At 35.7% G+C, this 13,469-nt stretch overlaps 1 protein-coding gene across 2 annotated transcripts in view; it reads right to left on the bottom strand.

The window, feature by feature from the left end:
* Positions 1 to 2,517: 2,517 nt before the first annotated feature.
* The window catches only part of ppp1r16b (protein phosphatase 1, regulatory subunit 16B), a 30,649-nt gene continuing 19,697 nt past the window's right edge, over positions 2,518 to 13,469 (bottom strand). For both annotated transcript variants that reach the window (XM_007244170.4, XM_007244171.4), the window contains exons 5-11: positions 13,220 to 13,323; positions 12,460 to 12,584; positions 10,028 to 10,153; positions 9,799 to 9,874; positions 7,878 to 8,007; positions 6,414 to 6,555; positions 2,518 to 5,783 (exon numbers count right to left, since the gene is read on the bottom strand). In XM_007244170.4, the coding sequence (XP_007244232.2) occupies positions 5,331 to 5,783; positions 6,414 to 6,555; positions 7,878 to 8,007; positions 9,799 to 9,874; positions 10,028 to 10,153; positions 12,460 to 12,584; positions 13,220 to 13,323 (1,156 nt within the window). In that variant the 3' untranslated portion in view covers positions 2,518 to 5,330. The remainder of the gene's footprint in view (positions 5,784 to 6,413; positions 6,556 to 7,877; positions 8,008 to 9,798; positions 9,875 to 10,027; positions 10,154 to 12,459; positions 12,585 to 13,219; positions 13,324 to 13,469) is intronic.

The following is a 13,469-nucleotide window of genomic DNA, read 5'->3' as shown; positions in this document are numbered from 1 at the left end:
GACTTACAGAATACAGATTTTTAATATTCAAAGAATATAAATGGAAAAATCCAATAGTGGGCAATTTAGTTCGAAGAATGTTTGTGCTATAAAAGATTTGCCTGCTGTTCCAGTGCCTTTCTCTAACCATGTGTACAGTTCAGCATTATCACATTCTGTTCATGCTAAACTCATGCATAGATCAGAATTAGATTTACACTAAATGAACACTATCCTGAAATAGTGTCAATCATTTATCTTATTGTCAGAATTCATACCGTCATCATCCGTACAGTGTAAAAGGTTCAGCAGGACATTCTGGTAGAACATATATCAAATCAAAATCAAACTGTTCACACCGGTGACACACTGAAAACTTACACTGTCAGTAATTTTCTACAGAAAGTAAATACAGGACAACAGTGTCATTTACCAGCTGCGTTTGTTAATTTACCTCCTACTGTCAGTTTGCCTCGAACATGTATTACAACAAATTGTAATATATTAATAATTTAGGTCCGTCAGAATAGTAACAGTATATTCACAACAGTCATATTCATACATAAATAAATACTGTACAGAACAGTAATTCTCTGCTGCCATTGTACATTAATATTAGAAAAACTAAATAAAAATGAAATAAAATACATGTGAAATGAAACACTAAATAATAAAACATGTAACATGTACTGTGAAAATGTTAAGACTATAAGTCCTTATAGCATAGCAGAATATTTTACAGAAGTTAAACAGAATATTCATCAACATGTCTTTTTAAATCTTTTTTTTTTTTCGGCTACAGCAGGGTTTAAAAAGTAACACTTTAAAACTGTTAAACATCATGTGAAGCAATTGTGCACTTGTAAAACATGTGAAACCTGAAATTAATAGAGTGATTTTTAAAATAATTTCCTTCCCTTTTCAGTTTTATATATATATATATATATATATATATATATATATATATATATATATATATATATATATATATATATATATATATATATTTTTAATAAAGATCATTCTTCTATGTAATCACTTAAAAGACTTAAGACTTGGTGTACTGTACCTCCAAGAAATTACATACAAAAACAAAAAAAGACAATTATTGGCCACACCTGTGTACGCTTTCAGTGCATATTTACTCTACCCTTCCTTTGGTAAAATAGAAAAATGTAAAATTGTATAATACTGTATGAAGTGAGAGAACATATATAGAGGAATGGTCTCAAAACCCTTTATATAAAGAGTTTTTGGTCCATACTTATGTTTGAGTGGACCTGGCAGGTATAGTTAAATTCATTATTCTATTGGAAGATCAAACTATATACAGTACCAGTCAAAAGTTTGGACACATCTTTGCATTCAATGCTTTTCTTTACTATTATAATTTTCTGCAATGAAGATTAACTTGAAGATATAAAAACGATGAAGAGGTATACATGAAATTATTAGTTATTAATAATAATAATAGTAGTAAACAAAAACATGATTGGCTTCCATGACCCAACTTAACTGGTTTGGCATGAGCTGGACCACAGAACCTCTGGGAACTGGCATCAAAGCAAAAAGTGCTACTTTAAAGTATAATTACTCTAAACTATAAAACATGTTCTGTTTTTAACCTATTTAGATTAGTACATCATTTAATAAATGTGTTAACGTATAGTTCTGATGTTTTCAATATATAAAATATAACACAAAATTAAGAAACACATTGAAGGTGTGTGTCCAAGCCTTTGATTAGTACTGTAGGTCACAGTTTAGCCCCAAATCGTAGATCCCCCAGAAGGTGAATAATGATATTTTCTGCAATAACTCTCAATAACTGCTTTCCTCAACCCATCTCTAATGCTGGTCATAGAAGCTTTTGTTTGGCAAATGTTAGATAGTCTTAAACTTTTAACTTCTTTAAACTTTATGTTCCAAAAAACAATGGCAATAATTGAAATGCAGCTGCCCAACAGTTTTGCTACAAATATTTTTATGTCTTAAACCATCTTGTTCCCTGTGCATGGGTCCAAATACACCTCTTGTCCTTCCAGACAACTTAATCACATTTCCAGTTTTTTCTTTTTTTTCTTTGAATACTCTTAGCTCATGGAATGTGTGAAATGGTCTTATTTTGAGTTATGCAAGACACAAAAAAGAACAAACAACAAACAAAACCATAGCTTTTCATGCTCATTTTCGAAGAGTCCTATAAGTTTACAGTGTGTTAAGGGTTTATTAGGTAAGCCTACTTTGTACCTGGGCCATTTTATCAGGTGCATCAACAAGAAATGTGCAATTTGTTCTAAGCTACAGTGTCATGCTTTCACAGTGGTTACATGCTACAGCACTCTTAATGCAGATGACCTACAAAAACTGTAGTACTGGAAGACTAGTATGAACACTAACATGCCAATGGCCATGGGACATGAACAATATTTTTAATAATTGTATCCCATTGTTGTTTGCTGAATATGTGCAAATAAGCTGCTTATCTGTTCATTTAGACAGTTCTAGCCAGATGCCAACAGTCACGATCATTACCATCCACTGCACTGTCTACTGTGGGTGGTAATATTAGTCTTCTATTGTATATTCCTGGTGCACACGTAACACTGTGGATCCTGTGGATCGAGGAATGTTAAACACACCCACTATCAGCCCAAGTCATTAACTGAGGAAACACTTCACACTTTTACATGCTCAATTCACATACGGCTATGCCATGACTTCTGGCATGTCAGTATACAATCCAGACTATGGGTAAGTAATTTAAGCCATGTTGTCAATAAAAGTTCTAGTAGAGCAGACAGGGTCATTTTGTAAGGTACAGAACTAATACAGCTTCTATAAAAGGTTGCCAGTTCTTCAGCAAAATGCTAATTCATTCCATAATTGGAAACTAAGGGAGTGTCCCATATTGAACTGTCATATTTTTGATATGACATGGATTATGAGAGCTGCTGTCAGCTTTTCTAGGATACGCCTAACTAGACGGCTGAGCATCTCGCCAACATAAAGAATAGTTCACAAAAATAGAAAAAGGAAATAGGAAAATGACTAACGACGGCTCATGAGAGAGAATGTATTTAAGGCCAGTGGGAATGTCTGTGATTCCATCCTTTCCTTCTACCTTGCACACAGGATCTTGTGTTAAAGTAAGCATTAAAATCACACACCTGTTTAGTACTGTATTATCTGTAGTTATGTCAGGCTAGTGGCGATAAAAACAAATTTTTAATGCGCAAAAAAAAAACTATTTTTTTGTCAAATTGTCAATGGCTCAGTATAGCCATTGTTAGTATAGTCTAGTCTGTACTTGTACTGCTGCCTATGCAGTGTGTTACGGAATACAATTGTTTATATGCTGGCTGTAATAATTTCTTTAATATTTCTTTAAATTCATTTTTGTTGTGGCTATTTAGGTAGAAGCTAGTGTAGAGACCAATGTAAAAGTGGAAAGTGATTTTAAAAAGGCAATGTCTTTAAAAATAGCCAAAAAGATTTTAAATAACTTAAATTAAAATTTCAAAACAAAGTCAAGTTAATAAGGAATCCTCAACAAAATCCCCTATTATTCATTCATTTTAAGTTGCAAAAGACTTTAAGATCACTTAAATTATGTTGCATCTCATGTCATGGGTGTTCAGGCTAGACAATATTATATATTAAGTGTAGACACAGGTCATATACGCATATGTATGTTCTGACTTGTATTTTGTAGCAAATCCTCACTGCAATGCTCTAAAATACACACGCATAAGCATGCATGCACACACAAACACTGTGTTAAAAGAGTTTATCCTGCTTTTGGAGATTATGGAGCATTGCTGTGAGGATTAGTCACAAATTACAAGAACAAATCTTTACAATCTTTAGGATAAGAGTCCATTTGTCCATTTTAGTCTAAAGCCTGCAAAAATAATATTTTAAAATTACAGTTATAGTAAAAAGTGAGAGTAAATGCAGATGGTGTTTTATTAATACTCTAAATTTCAGGAGTGGGTAGAGAGAGGGTCAGCTGATCTGAGGAGGACGGTAGAGTTGGGGATTGTGCAGAAGGTGAACAAGACAATAAATATCACAACATCACTAAGAGAGACATAATATAAACAAGGAAAATATATGTTATAGGATGCTATATGATTTAGAAAAGGTACATGCACAGTGTCAGCACTCATAGAAATTGGTGCACACTGAGCGAGCGACATGGCTGGTCATGTTAGCACCTGCATCCTGTTCAGTATTTTGTGTTTTGTTTCGGTGTGCTTAATTTACCGTTCTGCACAGTTTCATTAATACTCCTGACCCCTGCTGATGTTTAGATTATACACAAATGCCTGTTCTGCCAGTTGCTGCTGCTAACCTACAGCTCTGGAAAACATGAAGAGACCACGTCAGTTTCTGAATCAGTTTCTCTGATTTTCTATTTATAGGTTTATGTTTGAGAAAAAATGAACATTGTTATTTTATTCTACAAACTACAGACATTTCTTCCAAATTCCAAATAAAAATATGGTCATTTAGACGCATTTATTTAATGAATAACAAAAATATTTATTTTTTTTTGAGCTTTCAGAGCTCAAACAATGCAAAGAAAAAAAGTTCATATTCATAAAGTTTTAAGAGTTCAGAAATCAATATTTGGTGGAATAACCCTGGTTTTTAATCACAGTTTTCATGCATCTTGGCATCATGTTCTCCTCCACCAGTCTTACACACTGCTTTTGGATAACTTTACTCAAGCAGTTCAGCTTGGTTTGATGGCTTGTGATCATCCATCTTCCTCTTGATTATATTTCAGAGATTTTCAAATTGGTAAAATCAAAGAAACTCTTTTTTTACATGGTCTCTTATTTTTTTTTCCAGAGCTGTATGTTTAGTCATATTTAGGGAGCATAGAAGATTTATGGCATGAATTTGCCTCTTAAATGCTACAGCTGGGTTGCAGGTAGATAGATCGTGAACAATATTCAGCCAAAAGTGATCCTGTGGTCATAAAGTAACCATTATTAGACATGCAGAAGATAATAAGCACTAATTTTGCATGGCCTCTAAACTTACAAAAATGTGGCAACAAAGTTTGTAAGTGTTCAAGTATCTGTTTGTTGCTGATATTTGTGCATAGCAACATGCTACAGTCAGTCACTGCATATTTGGAAAGTGCACCTGTATACGTGGTGTTCCTGATAAAATGGCCAGTAAAGGAAAGGTGCAAAGTAAGTGTACTTAATAAAAAGATGACGTTTAAAGTGGAATAATTTTGGAGCGTACTTATTGCTAGCATTTTTTACTCTTCTTCCACATTCAAGCCCAACCAGTTTTCCCTCAAAGTTCCTGTAACAAGGCCCACACTGGACTTATGAGATGCAGCAGCATCCGTGACTTTTAATGTCCTCCTCCTCAATTGGCTGCTTGAATTTAAGGAGAGGAGGCTCTCCGCTTGCAGGAGTGAAAAACACTGTGTTCCCATTAGAGGAAGCAAACGGCTTACTGGGATCCTCCAAGCCGTCTTTAGTCACTGGTGCTGCCGTGGAGCCGTTGCTGACCTGACCGTTGAGAATGGGAAGTCTGTGCAGTTTGGCTGCAGCTGCTCGCTGCTTTTTGAGTTCAGAGAGAGTCTGAGGACGCTCCTTGATCCAGATGTCTTCAGAGGAAATGGGAAAGGTGGGGATACAAGTCCCTGGAGTGGAACAGTCCTTATCAGAGGTGGGTGGGGGTGTAGTAGTGGCTGTGGTGCAGACTAAGTCATTCTGTTGCTTGCCATCTTCTTTTAAGCTTTGAGGTGCTCCGTGACTCTTTCGAGACTTCACCTGGGTGAACAAATGTGCAAAACAAATATGTAGAAAACACAAATAGTCATTTGTATTTGGAAATATATAAAATGTAACCCACTTTAATATACAGTAAAAAGGCAATATTGTTTTTATTTCTAATTTTTAACCCATTTGTTCTCCAGTTTACAAGGCCTAGGAGAGTGAATGCCTCCTCTGACACATGTGAAGTTGTCAGCCACCACCTCTTTTCGAACTGCTGCTGATGCTGCAGCATTGCTGAGTAGCATCACATCGCTAACGCTCGGAGGAAAGCGCAGCAACTCGGTTCTGATACATCAGCTCACAGACGCAGCCTTGTGCTGATCCACATCACCCTAGGAGTGATGAAAGAGGGGAAAGAGCGCCATCTACTGTACCCACCCAGAGAGAGCAAGACCAATTTTGTGCTCTCTCAGGGTTCCGGCAGCTGATGGCAAGCTGCATGACTGGACTGGAAAATTATATGTAAAATTGTATAGTGTAAAGGTGGCCTTATATGTCACTTAAATCAATGTACCATTTTATCGTAGGCACAGAAAACAAGTTATGTCAATTTAGACTGTTCATAAAGTATTTACAACACTATCATAATCACAAATAAATTAAAGTATATAAAGTAATACTCACTGGGTTGTTATTTTCCTGATCTGACTCCTTTTCCCGTTCTTCCTCTTCCTCTCTTCCTCCTCGCCACACAATAGCCTCTGTCTCATATTCTTTCCGACACAGGTTGTGTCTGTCTGATAAACTAGCCCTCCTCACCACTTTCCTAATCATTTGCATAGACACACACACACATACACAAACACACAGACAGACAGACAGATAACAAATAAACAAATAAATATTAAACACACAAGTAGAGAGGCCATGCCTGCACCTCCCATCCATAAATCCCTAAATAATAAGGACATATGATACGTGTTCTGTTTGTGAAATGTTATGCAGTTGCATTGTTTAAACACCAAAGGTCGCAATCCCGCTAATGCAGGCCAAAGAACCAGTGGGCGTAAGCAAAGTGTGGAGGATTTGGCAGCCATTTTTGAATAAAGAGAATCACACAAGCTGCTACTAAATAGAAAACCTTCACCAACTATCACCATTAACACACCACCACCATGTCAGTGCCACTGCAGTACTGAGAACGATCCACCACCATTAATAATACCTGCACTACGGTGGTCCTGTGGGGTCCTCACCACTGAAGAACATGGTGAAGGGGGGCTAACAGTAAAAGTATGCAGAAAAACAGATTATAGTAATCATAGAACTACATAAATAAATTATATAGAACTGTGTTATTGTTATAGCTGATCAGTGTATATAGGTACCTGGGTTTAAGATGTGTGCCTGCACCCATCAGTTCCTCTATTCCTTCTTTGTGTTGAATTTATTTGGAACACAGACACGACAGAGTAAGTTCTATTCATTTCATTCTAAATTACAGCTCTGGAAAAAAATAGGAGACCACTTAAAAATCATGAGTTTCTTTAATTTTACCAAGATGAAAACCTCTGGAATATAATCAAGAGGAAGATGGATGATCACAAACCATCAAACCACCAAACTGAACTGCTTGAATTTTTGCACCAGGAGTAAAGCAGCATAAAGTTATCCAAAAGCAGTGTGTAAGACTGGTGGAGGAGAACATGATGCCAAGATGCATGAAAACTGTGATTAAGAACCAGGGATAAATATATATATATATTTTTTTTGCATTATTTAAGGTCTGCTAGTATCGTTTCTCTTTTTTCTTTTGCAAATAAATGCTCTAAATTTCAATATTTTTATTTGGAATTTGGGAGAAATGTTGTCTGTAGTTTATAGAATAAAACTACAATGTTCATTTTACTCAAACATAAACCTATAAATAGCAAAATCAGAGAAACTAATTCAGAAACTGAAGTGGTCTCTTATTTTTTCCAGAGCTGTATGCTAATACTTACACATACACAGGTAACAGGTAACTACATTTAATAATAACCATAGGTTGAGTATATTATAACCTTAAAACATACAATTTCTCTTTCCCTGCAGAACCAATAAGTGTGAGTAGATTTGTGTGAATATTGAATAGATTTCAGTGCGTACCCTCGACTTCCTGTGCTGCTCGTTCGGCGGCACAACGAGGTTTTGTGCTTCAGCTGCGACTTCAAAATAATTTCATGCTTGTGCTTCAGGTCCAGAAGATGATTCCTGAATTCTTCATCTTCACAAAGATCTGATAATTCAATAAACATACAGAAATGAGTAATCAGTGTTTTGGTTATAGTATTTGTGCTTGATATCTTATTTATTGTGGTTCTATAATTAAAAGATGAATGTTTATGGACTATTTATTGGAATGAGTACTATTTGCTTGTTGTAACACTTCCAAATTAAATCTAATTACACATATATTTAACTATTCAAAACATGTACTGGTCAAACTCAGGTAGCTTTGCTCAATTTTATATACGGTTTCTAATCTAAAGATGGTTACATTTTTCTCAGTCCTGTTACCAACACACAAGCATGTTTGAAAGCAAATCCATTAATTCCTTTGATTTTCTCTCAATAAAAAAATAGGGTTTTAAAGAAATGGTTGACTGCATGTTCAAATAATTGATATTTATGACAAAAAATCGTTATATACATGCATGCACATTGTATTTTTCTAATTAAGAATATCCAATTCTGAAATTGTTCAATTTTTAAATCATGCAATAGATTAAACAAACGGATAAATGGTGAGCCACAAAAAGAATTGGAAAAAGTGTTTTACACTAACTAATATTCACATTATAAATCAATAAACCAGGGGACAATACTCATTTGCAATTAGGTCAATGTACAAGACACTGCTTAATAATAAAATTTATTTTAAAGTTATTTTCTGTGCACATTTAAACATGTCATTTCCTGGGGACAGAAATGGCTCTGATTCAGCTGAATATTCCTTTTATGACATGCACTTACTGACAAAAAATTAGTGCATCCTGAATGCTGAAAAAAATCTCAGGTAGGTATATAGAAGGAGTGTGTGAGTATCTGGAGTGTGATCTGATCAGACACAGAGTCTTGCCACAAGAGGGTGTAAAGGTACTTTTCTCACTGCCCTATAAAATGACGGTCTTGGTGAGAGACTGTTGACTGTTAGATATGCCTCTACAGTGAACTCAGAAGATATTTTGCTCAGTTGACAGACAGACAGACTTTAGCAGGGCTTCTTACTGGCATTTTTTAACTGGATAATGTTTGTCCACAGCAAAGGTTTGCTAGAAATGCTTTTTTAAGATAGCGACACTTCCTTATCCTGACTGGTTGCCAGATTTAGCACCAATCCATCATTTTTACAGGTCTGTCTGGGATGCCAGCTTTGGCGACCGCCTTTTAACTGTACACAATTGTTCACTTACCTCTAATATTGTAATCACTTTCATATTTCATATGACATATCATCATACTGACAAATTTAAAATTTCATTAGATTTCAACTCTAATAAATTTCAAGGTGTAAATCTTTAATCGATGAGAGTATTTTAATGAGATTACTAAGAATGCCTCACTAACCAGACATCTGTACGATTTGAAAATCATAAGTCATCAAAAAACTGTACAGCAGGGGTCGGCAATAGGAGGTCTGCGGGTTAGATGTGGCCCGTAAGCATGAAACAGCTGGCCTGTGAGGTTGTTTTAACTATAATTAATGATAATGAAAAAATAAATAAAATAAAATGCTTCTCTGGAGAGCTTTTGTTTACATGCCCCCCTGTCTATTTATTTATTTTTTCCTATTTTCTTGGGTTTACCGGCTTTGAATTCAACTGTTCTGCAATTGGGTTCAACAACCCTCTGGGCTGGAGAGCTACTAGACTGTAGCTCCATTATACTTAATTTTCCAAAACAGTATTTTTTTTTGTGGTTCGCCACGTAAAGGCTTGGAAAATATCTGGTCCACGGCCAAACTTATTTGCAGACCCCTGCTGTACAGGGTGTATTTTTGTGTATTTTTTTTTTATTCTCTTGATACCTATCGGTGTTTCCTCCAAGGACGTCTTGGCATTCAGACTGGCACCATGAGACACCAACAGCTCGGCTATAGTCCTCTACAGAAGAAGAGGAAAAGAGAGAAAGAAGAAGGAAGAATAATGTGTGGGTGTGCTGAAGCGAGAGAAACAATAAGCCATTTTTAATAAAAATAAAAAAGTCCAGTCATTGTCTGTAGGGGCTTGTGGGTGTGTGTTTGTGCTCGTGGGTACCTGTCCCCAGCAGGCTGCTGCATGTAATGGTTGCCATCCATCAGAATCTCTCAGATCCATCTTTGCTCCGCCCTCCAGTAACAGCTCTGCTGCTTGCATATAACCATTAGCTGCAGTGATGTGGAGCTAAAACCAAAATAAAGAACAAGAAAAATCAATAAAACCATCTTTACCGAAAAAGCAACCAAAAGAGAATCTGCTACTGCTGATTCTGCTACTAAAATATCTCTTTTTTAACTGATAATTGAATCAGAATTACATAATAATTTGCAAATATTAAAAAAAAAGACAAAATCACTAAGTTGAATAATCATACAATATTAAGTCTAAGGCTATTGGCCATTAGATCTAAGGCTACTGGAACCCAGTCTAGATTGCTACTAGAGGTGTGCCAAAAAATCGATTCACATAAGAATCTTGATTCTCATTTACTACGATTCAGAATCGATTTAAAATGTCCCAAAATCGATTCTAAGGTCCAATCCCATTTCTTCCCTTGGCCCTACCCCTACCGAAGCGTTTTTCGCTCCGCCTCCCACTGCCCAAAGCGGCAAGTGGGAGGCGGAGAAAGCGATTGGCTGCGCCGCCGTAGTGTGTAAACGTACCGTCACCCCTAAGGCGGGTAAAGGATAGGGCTTGTTCAAACAGAGATCTTCCAGACCCACACAGAGCGTAGGTGTATGAGAATTACCGGTAAGATGGCAGAACAAGCACTATATTACCTTAGATTAACGTGTAGTTTTAATGTTTTATGGCAGAATGCTTCATAACAAGCATAAAAAAGATCGCTAGTAGTTCGTTTCAGTAACTGTTAGCTAGCTAACTAGCTAACTTTCCAGTTCCACCTTAAATAATGCAACAGGTGGCAGCGGGCTGCAGCATTTAAGGCGGAACAGAAAAATAAAATAAGCTAATCAGAGCTAATTTCAGCTCCCCATCACAGAGGAATTAAGTAATGGACAATATGAATTAATTTCTCCACCTCCTGCCCCCTTTCTGAAGAAATACAACGGCCTAAAATTAACTAGTTAATCAGCAGCTGCTCCTGAACTTTAGCGCTCCACTGCTATCATCACATCAGCCCAGCAGCGTCACCTACACACCACTGCTAGTAGCCTGGTAATAAAGCAGTGTTATTTATTATTTATTTATTGTTCATTGACAAACGTCATTGTGATATCCCAGTAATTCCTCTGTCACTGAGGACCCACATTCTTGCACATTTTATTGTTTTTGTAACACATTACCTGCTCCAGGACCAGTGTATATTATGGAGGCTTTTTTTCAATAAGATTCATAAGCCAGAAGCAGAAATTTGTATAATTCAAATCGTTTTGAATCAAAAATCGATTTTGAATCGAATCGTGGCCCCCAAAATCGGAATCGAATCGAATCGTGAGATAGTAAAAGATTCCCACCCCTAATTGCTACTGCCATTTTCTTCCTTGAAATTGAAAGCTCCTTTTCCCAGTTTAGCAAAACATTATTCTGGTATCTTATAATACATTTGTCTACTAGCCATAGGCCATAGTGTGAGCATTTAGTGAGTCTTTCAATTATGTATCCTGTCAGAATAGAGGAACAAAAATTACAATTATGTATCCTGTCAGAATAGAGGAACAAAAAAATCTTATCTATTCTAAATAAATAAAATAAACGAACATCTTTTAGGACTTTTTCTCTAAATCAATATTTATGTGTACTAAAATATAGATGAGAAATTACTAAAATGTACTTACATTATATTGCTAATATTGTTTTATTATTAATGTTTTATCATTTAGGCATTTGTTGAGCAATTAATACATTTATTTCACTTTAATATTTCTCATACACTCTCCATATTACCTTAAGCTGTCCACCCTGTCATAGCAAAATATCAAGATAATTAAAATAATTGTAGAAAATCAAAAAATATATCTTTTAAACAGAACAAGATCACCATGACCAATTTACAATATCTGCAATTCTAGATCAACCATGTTTCAATCAAATTACAAGTTTCTATTAAATTCTCCACCCTGTTCTGCAGCTCATAAAATATAGACCCATGCCTGACAAGAAATAATAGAAAAATACCTAAAAAACACGAAAATAAAAAGTAATTAAGAAAATATGTAAGTAATTTTAAGTGTCAAAAAGCCCACTATTCTGATAATGACCTCACATTTGAACAACCTGCTCATATTGAAATTATACTGTATCTAATAACAAACATTTTTTTACATTGGTTTTACTTTGGAGCAGAAGAACATTATCTAGGCTATTATAGGGAATAGTATTTAATAATTTGATCAAATTTTGCACATCTTGCTAAGAGAAAACAAATAACAATAGTGACCTTAATGTAGTTATTAGAGACATGTCCCTATTATGGCAGAACATTTACAAAATGTTAACAATGTACTGATTCATAGTGCTAATGTGTTTACCAGAGTAGCTCCCTGTGAGTCATGCTGATTGACGTCCTCTCCATTATGAAGAATATTCCGAATATCTCCCAGCATTCTGCTCTCCACTGCCGCTCGTGTCTCATTGATCATCTCCTGTGTAATACCTGTAATTTATAAAACATAACATAAAACAGATTTTATTAAAATAATTAATAGATTGGTTTTAACTGAATAATGCTTTGTAAAGACTAAAATATTTTTCAGTTTCAGTTTAAAACTGTCTCAGGTTGAGTCCTTTGTTCCTCTAACTCCCCCTGTTGGGTCACACTGAACCTACAGACTCCCCACACACTTTCTGCAGGGTAACAAAAATTACAGGAATTTTTACCCATAATTTTTAGACATTAACCAAATTTTCCTGCACATGCTATAGTTCAACCTGCGCAAACAGACTCTTGGGTCCCAATTTAAGACCCCAGGTGTCGTTATTTGTCCCCTACATTCTGAACCTTGCACATCAGCAATCCAAAAATATTGGACAGACTAGTAACTTGTAGACACTTTCTGTTTAACTTTCTTTTAAAGCTGTGAGCCATATAGAAAATACTCCAGTTCCTGAAGGATGTTTAAGGGTAACGTTGGTAACTTGGTTGTGCCACCCTTTTCAGCAACAACTGCACTCAAGCGTTGTTGATAACTGGTAATCAGACTTGACTAGGCAACTCCAAAACCTTCATTGCTGGTGTGCTTCTGAAAATGTAGGCTGCTAAAAGTTGAAGCTAAAAAGTTAAAATCTTACCTCGGTTGGCCATGGCGGTCTCAATAATGTCGAGTGTGGGATCATCTTCACAAAGATCATACGGCATATTACCATCAGAATTGACTGCTAACAGGTCAGCACCACTGCAGAGAAAATAACAGTTAATCAAAAACAAGGTTGTTATTATAGCATGAAACGAGGGGTGTGCCATATTGTATTGTAAGGGAAAATATCGCCAACAATTGTGACGCAATAAAAAAAAACTACATAACGTGATATTGCAATATTC

Source organism: Astyanax mexicanus, chromosome 5 (assembly GCF_023375975.1).
Source record: "Astyanax mexicanus isolate ESR-SI-001 chromosome 5, AstMex3_surface, whole genome shotgun sequence".
NCBI classification, from domain to species: Eukaryota; Metazoa; Chordata; class Actinopteri; order Characiformes; family Acestrorhamphidae; genus Astyanax; species Astyanax mexicanus.
Note: the sequence above shows the minus strand (reverse complement) of the source record. Positions and strands in the feature narration are given on the sequence as shown.